This window comes from Schistocerca serialis, chromosome 3, assembly GCF_023864345.2.
Source record: "Schistocerca serialis cubense isolate TAMUIC-IGC-003099 chromosome 3, iqSchSeri2.2, whole genome shotgun sequence".
Lineage (NCBI taxonomy): Eukaryota > Metazoa > Arthropoda > Insecta > Orthoptera > Acrididae > Schistocerca > Schistocerca serialis.
In genome coordinates, this window is record NC_064640.1 from 862,878,358 (window position 1) to 862,892,316 (window position 13,959).

The following is a 13,959-nucleotide window of genomic DNA, read 5'->3' on the forward strand; positions in this document are numbered from 1 at the left end:
TTCCAACGAGTGATAGATCCCTACCCTTTTGCATCTGCCATCTCTTGACATAGGACTTAACAGTTTCAGTGAAAGACAACACTTCGAATTAGTTGGTTAGGAGAATCAGTGTAACACCCTGAGTCATCCCTGATCACTGTGTCCCCTGCATAGGACACCTAGATCTACCATTGACACACCACTGGCAATCAAGTAGACAAGTAAGGACAGATCTCATACTTCCTGAAAAGGAAACAGGGCCTACAGGAGAGGATAATACTTGAGGTATCTAATGTATCACAGATATCGGTACATGACTCTCAGGAAGGAACTCTCCCAACACAGCAATTTGCAGCTGCCACCAATCATATGACAGTTGCCAGGGCAATTTGCACCTGCTTGCGAATGTCAACTAACTCGTCCCATGTTCAAAAACAGTGTTCACAGTGGGGCTGCATTGTAGCTGGTGTAAAGCGTTACAACACAGTGAACAAATAACTTTAAACTTAGCCATTGAACGTGTTCAGCTAAAAAATTACTAATTCCCTACAACAGTTGAAGCAAATATACAAATAGAGATTTCTATTAAGGCAACCGAAAAACCTGTGGTAAGAATTACTGGTTTCCTAAAAATTTTTGAGTTTAATTATATTCGGTAACAAACTCAAAAGAGAGTTAATTTACAATAAACATAGGTAATATACACTCATCATGAAAGGGAAAACTTAGATGTAATACACTATCTTAGTTACAGTATGTGCTACACTAACTAAATCATAAATACTGATTTACTGCTAATTAGTTTATGCACAACACAGTGCTAACTTCTTAATATTCTCTAAAATGAATGTCTACTTGCGTTGATATACACTGAAATTCGGGTTATCTATTCTTTCCCATTAACTGTGAATGACAAATGATTTGCTACAAAATAAGTTATCCACAACACTTGTATCATGAAAATTTAAGAAATATAGTTTTGTAAGCATCTGAAAATTCCCAAAAATAATCTGTTTCTCATGTAATTATTTAATAAAATTAGAGAATAATTGTTCTAAATGAAGATGGGCTTATTGTTTCCAAAAAAGTGTACAAATAAGTTTAAGCCTACAATTGACGATAACATTATGAGTTTATTATGTCTCACAAATGTTTGAAATTTCATAATACACACATCAAAAAAAAGTTTTGCATCACCTCGGTTCCCAGAACTCCTGAAGATAGTCATTAACTGTGGGTATTGTATCACAGACACAGTCCCTTTGACTGATGAGATGTCGCTAAACACGCCCAAAAATGTAAACAACCATGCATGAGCAGTGCCTATTAGACAGTGGATGTCCAACATCCGATCAGTTCGTCATTCCACCAGGTGGGAGGTACACGGCTCATGTTGTCTGTATAGTTCAACCATATCTAGACTGTCAATACCATGGTTCAATCTTGCGTGCATTGTTACTTCGTGTCAGGAAGGGCTCTCAACAAGCGAAGTGTCCAGGTGTCTCGGAGGGAACCAAAGCGATGTTGTGATGACGTGGAGAAGATACAGAAAGACAGGAACTGGTGATGACATGCCTTCCTCAGGTCGCCCAAGGGCTACTACTTTAGTACCAACAGATTATGGCTCGAAGGAACCCTGACACCAACGCCACCATGTTTAATAATACTATTCATGCAGCCACAGGATGTCATATTACGACTCACATGGTGCACAATAGGCTGCATGATGTGCAACTTCACTCCCAATGGCCATGGCGAGGTCCATCTTTGCAACCACTACACCATGCAGCATGGTACGAATGTTCCTGCCAGCAACATGCCGAATGGACCGCTCAGGATTGGCATCACATTCTCTTCATCGATGAGTCTCACATATGCCTTCAACCAGACAATTGTTGGATATGTATTTGGAGGCAACCCAGTCAGGCTGAATGCCTTAGACACATTGTCGAGCTAGTGCAGCAAGGTGGAGGTTCCTTGCTGTTTTGAGGTGGCTTAACGTGGGGGTCAGCATATGCCGCTGGTGGTCATGGAAAGCGCTGTAATGGCTGTATGATACGTGAATGCCATCCTTCGACCGATAGTTCAACCGTATCAGAAGCATATTGGTGAGGTATTCGTCTTCATGGATGACAATTTGCACCCCCATCATGCACATCTTGTGAATGACTTCCTTCAGGATAACGACATCACTCGACTAGAGTGGCCAGTGGCCAATTGAACGTATCTGGGATAGATTGAAAAGGGCTGCATATGGACGACGTGACCCACCAACCACTCTGAGGGATCTACGCCGAATCGCTGTTGATGAGTGGGACAATCTGGACCAATAGTGCCTTGATGAACTTGTGGGTAGTGTACGATGACGAATACAGGCATGCATCAATGCAAGAGGACGTGCTACTGGATATTAGAGGTACCAGTGTGAACAGTAATCTGGACCACCACCTCTAAAGGTCTCGCTGTATGGTGGTACAACATGCAATGTGTGGTTTTCGTGAGCAGTAAAAAGGGTGGAAATGATGTTTATGTTGATCTCTATTCCGGTTTTCTGTACAGGTTCCGGAACTCTGGGAACAGAGGTGATGCAAAACTTTTTTCATGTGTGTATATCACAATAAAAAAAAGTATTGATACAATCAATGAAAGATTATGCAGCAGCAATGTGAAGCATAAAATATGTGAATCTGTAATGTCAGACCAGCCCATTAATCTGCCACACACAAAGGAAAGTTCCAAAGTCTGTTTTGACATATAAATCACATGGATCTTTTACTTAGCTAATTCTATGACAACTTCTATACTGGTGTACTGAAAATGAACACTGCAAAGTTTATCTCAGTCAATATCATGAAAGTGTACACCACCAACATAGCATGAAAGCCTGGAGCAGCTAACAATGATACGTAGCTCTTCAGTAACCCATATTCTTGCATTGTGGTGTTTCACTTTTTCACTCAAATGGAACATAGCCTAATCACTGAACACTAAACTTGAAAAGGAAATTATCTTCCATGCCCAGAATGAATCCACAAAACTCTACACATTGTTGTTTATCACTGTCCCCAAGGGCTTCTAACAGTTGAGTTCTCTGTGATTTAAAACACAAATGTCACAGCAAAACACCCCAGAGAGGCACATGAAGAATGACTAACTCTTGGTTGACACAACAAGTAGATTTCTGGCAACTAGAAAACTCATGAAAAGTGGAGTTATGTAGGAAATTCTTTTATATTCCTTATGTGTATATTTTTTTCATAATTGACTGTCATTTACAACTGATTATTGAAAAGAATAACATAGTGTTTACACCACAGCTGGATCAAAATGCACCCATTTAAAAAAAATGATGTGAAATGCATCCCTCACTGTGTTTTTTGATGAATTTCAATATTTTGTAAGTTATAGGGTTGAAATGTCACCATTATAACAGCTCCAATCATGTGTGAGTTCTATTTAATAGGAATATTTTGTTTCACAGTCTTGTCATATCATTATTCTAGCTGTTAACTAATATGCCAAAGTATTTCTAATGTCATCATTTTATTGAAATATTGTGTGGATTAAATAGAACCCACAATGAGTTAAGTAGACTGCAGTTAAAGTCTACAGCAACAATGTATAATATGTTTGATATTCTTTTGTATTTTTTACTCCTAATTATCTCGAAGTTAATTGTATTGCTGATTTTGGATTATTTTTCAGATTGAAACAAAAATATCCAGCAAGTTTCCAGGATGTTTGTCTGTATTCAGAAGTATCGTATAAGTTGGCCCATTCTACATATCGTCTTATGGCACGGCGTTTTATCCAAGAACTTTTCCTCGACTTGACTTTTGATGTGGTATGGAAAATTCATTTGAAGTAAAACTATTTCTTAACAGTAGGTTAAAAACCTCCTTCATTCCATAAACTGACAATTAAGAAGATATCCTTTATGTTTGAAATATTTGCAAAAAAATGTGACAGTTACACTACATACAACTGTACTTTTTCATATTATCTTCCCTGTAGGAGATCTTTACAACAGTTTCATAAAAGCGGTATATTTTTAGCACTATGACCTCTAGTGTTCCTACCATGTGGCATGGTACATGGTTCACCCCCTCCCATTGTTAACGCATTAAAACTCAATACTTACTTGTTTGTGCAGTCATATATATATTAATGACAGTACAGAGCCAGGTTACCCTTCATAGGAATATAGCACATACAGTGATGTGTGAATGTGTTGTGTGATGCTGTTAATTGTGGTGTATGAGAACTACAAACGAAGTTAATGTGAATCCACTTGCTGAGATACTTTCAGTGGAAGGGGTCTGGGAAGAGGTCTGCAAGCAGCAACAAGAGAGTTTTCTGAACATGTTTTGTTGGATACAGGCTGCCACAGTGAGCTCGAATGGTCAATGTGCTGAGTTATATGCTGTTGTGTGCCTAGCTATATGCAATTGTTTGTTCATGAAATGAGATCTGTCGTGTCAAGCATGTTTGTCTTGTAATTTGAAAATCACTTATTTTGTCAACATAAAGACATATATATTTATCTTTATGTGATTTTACTTCAGGAAAGTTCACATTTGCACCTGTGTTTGCTTGAGCTCTAAATATATTTTGAGAATTCTGCCTTGAGCAAAACACAATGGCTTGTTTCTTATCTCTGTGCCCATATATGTTGTGCCTTAGTGTTATTACAGCATCATCAGTGAGTTTCCATGTATTCATAACAGTATGTTTTGTTGTTAATATTTCTGTCTGTTTTCTGCAATACAACTGGTATTGTCGCAGAGTTTGTAATTGGCCTCTGCTTCTCGCCAAATTTAAATGTGTCTTTTTATCACTTCACAAGTTGAAACTTTATATGTTATTTAGATAAAGCTTTTTTTGGTGATTTTATTTTCCTATAGACCTACTTCACTTTTCCATGGTATTGCCATTCACTTGTAAGCACTTATAATTTTGCACTAGCTTCTTCAACTCCTCCACATAGAAGTTGTTTGCCTGGGTAGTGAACCATTTTAACAGTGCTAGTCTTAAGTTCCTCATCATCTTTAAACTATTGTCCACCAAGGCATTTTTCAATTGCAAGAAGAGGTAATAGTCATTGTGTGTGAAGTTGGGATTGTAGAGTGGATGCTGAATAAGTTCCCAATGGAAATGCTTGTAAGAGCAAGGTGTGTGAACATGTGTTTTTGTGGATGAGAGCTATTGTGGATGATAGTTGTGTACATGCCAGTTTTGGGCAATATGTTTCAATTTGGTGAGTGTTTTGCTGTAATTGCTGATTCACATTTCATTAAATTGACCAGCAGAATCCCTATTTCATCCTAGGAAATGATAGCCATGATTTTTCGATTCAAGTAAAGAGATTACTTGAATTTTTCTGATTTTGCAAACCTGATTAGGGCCATTGTGTTGACTGTTGTTTTGATTCTGTTTGGTGTAGGATATTCATATCTCATTGTCTGTAACTATGTGGGAAAACAAACAATTTACAGCTTGTCCATAGCAATCCAAAAACACCTATCCATTTGACATTTTTTGCTCTTTGTGTTTGTGCATAAACATTATCAATGGGCACATTGGGCAAAATTTGCAATATCTAAGCTTTTACATGATAACAGTGTAAATAGTATGCATCAAACATGAGGAAATTCAGCATGCAGAGCACCAGTCGTCAACAGATAACAGTTTTTGGTCCACTTGTTGCACGGTTTCATTAGTCTTGATACTGGACCAGTCACTTGGATCTTCATCATTCACATTTGTATGGACGCTTTTAAGTCTCAGCACCATTGTCTAACCTTTCCTTTACTCACTATTAAGGCCTATAAACTAGACAAACTTACAGTATGCACTGTGTGACTGACAATGAGTTTCAAATCCATTATGACACATAGTCAGACAAGTACTTAATCAACACAGTGACTTTTGTGGCTTCTTAAACATATAATAAATGGTGCTTTATTCATGCTAGTTTGTTCTCAGCTGCCAACATTTTAATATAAGCAAACGGCTCTTACTTTTTAAATATTCATCGTACATCATCCTTCCAGTGCTGCAATAGTAGCAGACTTTCCTTGTAATGGGAGTCTGTCCTAATCTTTTCACTATATAACATTGTGGCTTTAGATGGGTGCATTGTCTTCAGTCCTTCGGTCCTTTAGTCTTTGACTGAATATTGTCACTAGAAATGCACTTACAAATTGATGGAACAACTATAAGCAGCAAAAAGATTGAAATTTTGCAAAAGATAAAAATTGTAGATGGTGACCAAAGCTTTACTATACTAAGTATGTTCAGATGGATGTAGGTTGAATTAGTTTGCAGAGATGAGAGACTTGTGCAGGATAGACTGGTGTAGAAAGTTACATCAGACCCCATCTTTGGACTGAAGATTACAAGCATAACCACCAACCATAAGATTTGTATCAACCGAGATGTTGAACCAAGATATTTTGAATAGAGCAGTACACTTCTTAACAACATTTGAAAATTCTTAAAAAGTGGGTTCAGTAGTATACTTATTTTTTATGTTGAAACTTTTTGAAAATCTTTTGAGAAATGTGGTAAACTTGATGGGCAAGGTGGCTGAAATCCACTATTGTGGTGTAAATACCACCACCTAGGGCTCAAACTCCAAGGCTCTGTCATTATGTCAACTCTTTCGACTGTTTACTTATCTACAATGCAGAATTAACAGGAAATAGCATGTATAGACAGACCTGCCTGCTATGTTATAACTGCTCATTTCTTCTTAACCTTTATTGCATGCAGACATGTACATCAGTAACGAAAAGCTACAATTTATTTGAGTAGCATATCTGTCAGTATAATAAGGCAGTATAAAGATATCTACCTAGATTTCTAGTGTTGCTCATGCCAGGATTTTGTATGCATCTGGACACTAATTCAAACAGGCAGACTGAGGCTGAAGAGGAGAGCTGTAGCTGACAGAGCACACAAGGAAGCTACTGTGGTTCTGTTGCTCATCAATTTGCACAGTTGCATAAGACATATTTCCAAGGGATGTAGCACCAGCCAGATGTCTGTCATTCATATCTTTCATTGACATAAATTACACTCCATTCACCTGTCATTACAACAGGAACTCTTAGATTGTGACTTTAAACATTGTATTAAATTTTGTCATGCTACTCTGCAACACACGAGGAAAATTGGTAGTGTAAATTTCTGTAATATACAGTACTGAGCTACAGACAGTTCCTATTGGAATCATCATGTGCAGTGGCAGTGGTTGTAGAGCATATGTGAATGGTGCAGCCTCACAGGTGATTTCATTGTGATATCTCACTTCACCTCAGTCAGCCATGTTAAATGTAGGTCATTTCAACAGCTGTCCAGCTCACATTTCTCTTGTTCTAACACAAACAATGAATGGAAAAAAATTTCCTGGTCATTGGGATAGGACAGAATCCTGCAGTTAAAGGCCAGCCAGGTACTCCTCACTCCTGTAGGTTTCTTTCTGTGGGGAGCACCTAGCTTCATTCTGTCATGAATCTCTAACCATAACTGATGTTATGCACCACTATATCATCCATTGAAATAATCTTGTATGTTCATCTGTGTCTCAAGCATTGATTGGAAATGTGTGTTGTAGCTGATGAGAAACAATTTGAGCAGTTGCTAAAGTGAAGCATAACAACATCTATTTTAAGGAAAGTATTTATTTTGTAGGAGACTGGTAGTTATCAAATCATAGTGAATGAAATACTCAGTTAATTGAATACACATGTCAGAGTAGTATCTTTATTCACAGTTGTGCATCAGGAGGGTGATAGAAAATAAGTGTCCAGGCTGTACAGAGATCAACCTTCTATGAGATGTATGTATTACACTTCACAAAATGGACATTGTCAACAATCAAGAATTATTCAGAACAAGGCAATAACTTGCACCATTAACACCAAATGAAAAATGGCGCACCACGGTGGTCACAAAGGTTCTCCCCATCGAGATCGACGGGGAACTCCTTGGAAATTACAAACCGTGCAGGACATTCAGCTCGATACCGACTCTTAAAGAATGCATATAGAACCATATTGGTGTAATGGGGTGCTGAGAACTGATGGAATGTAACCAAATGCAAAAAAGTCTGAGGTGGACCTTACTGCGAAACTGGCTATTTTTAAAGGCATAGCTGCAGATAGTGCGATAATATGTTTTATAGGCAAGGAAAAAACAAACATCTAGGGAGTGAATTTGTCCAGTGGTTCCATGTGGTATGAATTTCAATGTCACACACTTTTCAGGGGGGATAGTATGCTCTAAAGGAGTATGATTTTTATATGCAGATCAGAAATCATGCAAAAACAAGTCTTTTTGACCAGCTATTGTCCAAAAGCAGTGTTCACACCATAGTTGTACTTCTCTTACACCCATTTTCCCACTCTTGCTGTGACATAAATATTTCCTACTGCCCTTGCACAAGATTATGCACACAAGTATGCACACAAGAAAGAATCATAGGTGACAGAGCACCTCCAACTTCTCGCAGCACAGTAAATAACTTTCTAGCCAATTTACCATACAGATTAACAGTTGGCATAATTGATATGAATGCATTAAGGCACTGATATTAGTTGATCTTGATACAACTCTCCTGGTATCTTTAATTTCCAGGGTTCCTTTCATATGTATTTCCTTTTCAAATCCTGATTGGTTGGAGTTGAAAGCAAATTCCTTGCTGAGCAATGGAATAAGTTTGTTTATCTCATCTACAAAATTTCAGGCTGATTCTGCAGTTTGCTGTGCATTGTCAAGTTGATGCTTTGTTTCAAATTTTGTTACCTTATGCCTTCCAATTTTGTAGCACTATTTGAAGTAATGCAACCGTCCACTGCTTCCCTTGAATTCACTGTAATCTATGTCACGTACAGTTTGCTGTGCGTAACATAGTAGGTGACTGTCATGCACATCCTGTAAATTGTATTGAATATACATAGTTTTTCTTATGTACTGTGCAGTCATATTGCTGCAGATTTATTCTAAACTAGGTCATAATTGTGAATTGGGTGTGTCTTTTTTCACTGCACTGCAGATGATCTTCCATATACATTATTATGTTTAGCATCCACTCCTTGGACAGCTGTTGTCCTTTGTATTGTCATCAGTGTACTTCTCATATACATTGTCTGCACAGTCAAGCGTATATGACACCACATATTCCACTGACTCATGTTGCAGAAATGCTAATAGTTCTTCTGACACTTGTTTCTCATGCTGCAAAATTTCCTGGATCCATTTCTGACGAAATGTTGACTTCGGCAACTGTTGTTCTAGATATAATGCAATGTTTACTTTGTTTATCATCGTTCTGCTTTGTTTCGACACCACTAGCACTGTAGCACTGCTGTGAGTTACTCGTCGCCTAAGTAGTGCAACTATGCTCTGTAGCCTCATGCTGTGCTCACCACTGGATACCTCTAGTCCCACCCCCTGTTGCCATTAGCAACCAATATTGTGGTCACTTGGTAGATAATATGTGGGGCATCAAGTGCCGCAACAGTGGCCTTTTGCGACCTCACACTCGAGGGATTCCTTATGAGTAAATACACATCAGATAACTTTTTTGCCAACACAAAATCAAATTCAGATCTTTCTACATATTGAAAATGCAGCTATTTCCACAAATTCTGCTCACTTAAACATATGGACATAAACAGTTTTGAAATAATTCTCCTAGGGTCCTTCATGTGTACTAGAAGTCTACATGCTGTTCTAGTTGCAAAAGTCAGATCTGACCCTGTATCTCTATCTTATAAAGTAGGACAAGTTGAAATAACTTTCATCTCCGTAGTCTGTATGTATCTACATGCTGCATTTGATGATGGAGCCTGACATGGGAGCCGTGTATAGTGGTGTTTACACCACAATAACTGAGTCCAGGTACCTAGCCTCAAAACATTGCACAAAAGTAGCTGAGTAGTATGCCAAAACTAACACCAGGATTAACAAGCATTATTTAAGGTTGGACACAAGTTTTATCACTGTCCACTTCTTTTCTACAGCTTTCAAAAACCATTGAGAGAAATATGTTGTTGTGCACTGTAGTTTCTCAGTTGATACAAGAGTTAAAAATGTTAATAATATAATAAAAGGATACTCCCTCAATATATTATGATTTGCTGAAAACCATGTTTCAATATCTTGAACAGTTCAGGTAATAAAAGTAGTGTTATGTTTATCAAACTCATAGTGTTATGTTTATGCAACTCATTCTGTGTATATAAAAGAAAACAGCCAAGAATTTGGTGCCCTTGCAGAATGTGGCTTTTCTTGAAATAAGTTGAAGACTTCACCAATCTGCTGCACTTCAAGGAAGGCCACAATTTGCAATAGTGTTTGAACGTAGGAGGATTTATTTGTAATCAATAATGTTTGTCATATTTTTCATTTCTTTACACTCTGCACTCTCATTCTGCTACATTTTTATTGCAACAGAATTTGTTATTGTGTCAGTATTAGGTTAAAATGGTCATGCTACTTTTGTTTTTCCATAAAACACTTCACACAAAACAATGTGGTTGATCAATTACCTGTCATTGCATGTGTTAAAGATTGTGTATAGTTCTTCAGTAAAGATTTTTTATTAAGAATTTCAACTAACTGCAGTTCACTGGTACAACAGAAACATATGTGCTGTTAAAAATGACATTCAATCACTGCACCTTCACTCCCTAAAATTAATTTTAAACATTTGTGAAAGTATTGAAAGTGTAGCTTGTAGAAATAAATTTTCATTTCTTTTCAGTTATACGAGGAACCAGTTGCAATTCTGTCATCGCCAGCTTTATCAGTACATTCGAGAGACGATCCATCACTATCCCTACTTGCTAACAAGGATGCTAAAGATACAGAAGACATCATGTCATCTGCTTCAACTCCGACAGTATATGTCAGTGATGTTAGCAATATTACTGACAAGTCAAATTTTCCATTTCCAGTGGGTTACAGAAATGAGAACCATCCTACCGGAGATACTAGTCAGAAACTGTGTGTTGATAGTGTTTCTCTCTGTGCAGCTGGTGATGAACCAAATGTATATCTGGATTCATGTAGTGGTACAACAGCTTTGGTAAATGTGTCTCAACAAAGTGAATGTGTAAAACAGTTAACGAGTGATGTGTTGTCAGGAGTTAGGTTTCCTACTACTCAGTATTCTGTAAATAATAGGCTTGGACTCAAGTCACAAGCACAAATTCAGCAGTATTCAGGGCCCTTACATCAGGATAATGGGGATATACCAATGATAGATGAAGCTATTAATTTTACCTGCATTGCATCTACTGAAATATCACGAACAGAGGGAGGTTGTGAGCATCCAGATTTGTATAAGGAAAGGAGTTCTTTGTCAAATAGAAGAGGTATTACACTGCCAAAAGTAGGTATCATTGGATCTGGAGTACATTTACAGAAATCTGCTATAGAAGTAGATGAACTGCTTGGTACAGGCAATGCTTCCTTACGTATAAATGGTGAAGACTGTGCATTGGGATCTTCAAGACTATCAAATGTTATTAAATCTGAAGACTGCAACGCACCATCCAGTGACAAAACTCTGTTGACAAAGTTAGGGGCCAAAGTCATTAAAGAAAAAGAGAACAGTAGGAATGGAAACAGTCCAGAGAAGTTGTATGATGTTAATCAAACAACCAATGAGACAGCCAATCTTAGCTCAAGTTCCTGTGATCATCTAGACTCCACAACTAACCAGTCTCCTTCAGAAGCTGTGATATTGGACAGAGAGGCTGGGCAGTCTTCCAACAAATCTCCAACACCTACCTCTTCCTCTTTTTTACCATTAACAGACATTAACAATGATGTAAACAAAGATAAACCCACAGTGGTTATAAGGCAGCGTAAAATTGCAACTGTTTTGGCACCTAATATATCACTCACAAATTTCAATTCAAGCATATTTTCATCAGCTGATAAACATGAAGACTCAAATGTTCCTAATGACATAAGAAGTAAAACAAGTGCTGTAACTGAAGTCCTCAGTAACAATACAAAATGATGTTAGATGATTATGTGATCCACAACTAAACCAAAGTTCAGGATGTTTTGTGCCATTCGATTGTCTTTCAAAATATAAAGAGCAGAAAATTGTTGACCTCGGACATTAAAAATAACTGTTCAAGGTTTTCCTCTTTGTAAATCAACTGGTACTTTCCCTATGAATTACCTGAAAGACAATTGTTCCAAACATTTGATTTTTAATTTTTTAGATCTGTCACTTTATATGGTGAATGGATTAAAACCTGTGATATATTACATAAGTGTGAAAATCTTTGGGGGAAAATGTACCAATCAATTAAAATTCTGTTTCCTGTTAAAAATGCAATGTGGCCAAAATTGTCAAATTGTAGTGACTGCAAAATATTTTTAGACTATATTTAATATTGAGTGGTGTGTACAAAACCAATATTTATTTGCTGTGGAAATTCCTGTTGTTCAGCTAAACTTATTTATTGCTTAAGTTTCTAAATATGTAATATTGTTAAACAATTTTATTTTATTGTTTGAGAAACATTTTACTTCTGCTGACTGTTTTATAATAAATGCGCCTAAGAAATAGACTGTATATGATTCTAGTCAACCCAAGTAATTATTGTAATAACATAAAAATTGTACTTAATTTCTGTTGCAGTGTGACTTCAGATACTGACAAGAGTACTGAAACTCTTTATTTGTAATAAAGTCTGCCCAATAGGGCATCTCTCCTAATTCTTGTGTTGCTTATTCTGGAATTTAATGTTGATTTTCATAGGAACATCATCATTCAGTTTTGAGTGTTGTAGTCACTAAATTTGCATTATGACTATGTTTGAAAACATTCCATTTACAAATTCAGAGGAACTAAATGTTAGACTGAAAACAGGGGTAATTTTTTTAACAGTTTGAGTTACTGTAGTGTTACCAAGTCAAACTGACAGTCCATAAACTGAAATTATACGCAGTATGCATGTTCACTTTGTGATAACTGGAAGAAAGAAAACTTCTCAACTCTGAAAGTATGGACTCTGGTTCTTGATTTCTATAACTTCTGATAACACACATGTTGGCAAAGATGTGTTGGATAAATAAAAGTACACATTCTGAAAGTACCCACAATGAAGGAAATTTACTGTCATCAGTGCCCTTGACTATGACTCTGTTATAGTTTCTAGTTAATAGAGTAAATTGGATAACAGAAAAAAATGATTATTTGTGGAGTCAGAAAGAGCAGTAGGTTCTATGTGGCATGAAATTTTTGAGTCCTAAATGCAAGGGTAAGTCAATTATTGTCCACAAAGTAGTTATAAAATTTTATTGTAATCAAATAGGAAACTTACGAGAACATGATTTTCTGACATAGTCTCCTTGTGTTTGAACACACTTGCTCTATTGTTGTACAAGCTTCCTGATGCCCTCATAAAAGAAGGTTCTTGGTTGAGCTGTGAGCCAGGAATGCACCACTTCTTTCACTGCTACGTCTGAGGCAAATCAACAGCCTCTTAATGCCTGTTTGAGTGGACCAAACAAGTGATAGTCAGAAGAGCCAAGATCGGCACTATATGGAGGATGTTCCAGTACTTCAAATTTGAGTTTCTGGAGTGTTTCAGCAGTGTGGGAAGCAGTCTGCGGACGGGCATTGTTGTGCAACAACACAACATCTTTTGACAGCAATCCTCAGTGTTTGCTTCGAATTGCAGGCTTTAGCCTGGCAGTAAGCATCTCACTGTAATGCACACTGCTTATTGTTGTGCCCCTTTCCGATAATGTTCCAGTACTGGACCTTGTGTGTCCAAAAAACCATAAGCATCAGTTTACCTGCAGACGGTTGGGTCTTGAACTTTTTCTTGCACGGCGAATTTGGATGTTTCCATTCCACACTGTGCTGTTTACTCTCCAGCTCATAATGATGGATCCATGTTTCATCACCAGTAATGATCCTGTCTAAGAAGCTGTCCCCTTCGT

At 37.3% G+C, this 13,959-nt stretch overlaps 1 protein-coding gene across 1 annotated transcript in view; it reads left to right on the forward strand.

Annotated features, from left to right (window-relative positions):
• Window positions 1-12,692, forward strand: part of LOC126471001 (rapamycin-insensitive companion of mTOR) — a 265,260-nt gene extending 252,568 nt beyond the window's left edge. The window contains exons 28-29 of the mRNA XM_050099053.1: window positions 3,685-3,823; window positions 10,751-12,692. Coding sequence (XP_049955010.1) covers window positions 3,685-3,823; window positions 10,751-12,016 — 1,405 coding nt within the window. The 3' untranslated portion in view covers window positions 12,017-12,692. The remainder of the gene's footprint in view (window positions 1-3,684; window positions 3,824-10,750) is intronic.
• The last annotated feature ends 1,267 nt before the right edge of the window (window positions 12,693-13,959 follow it).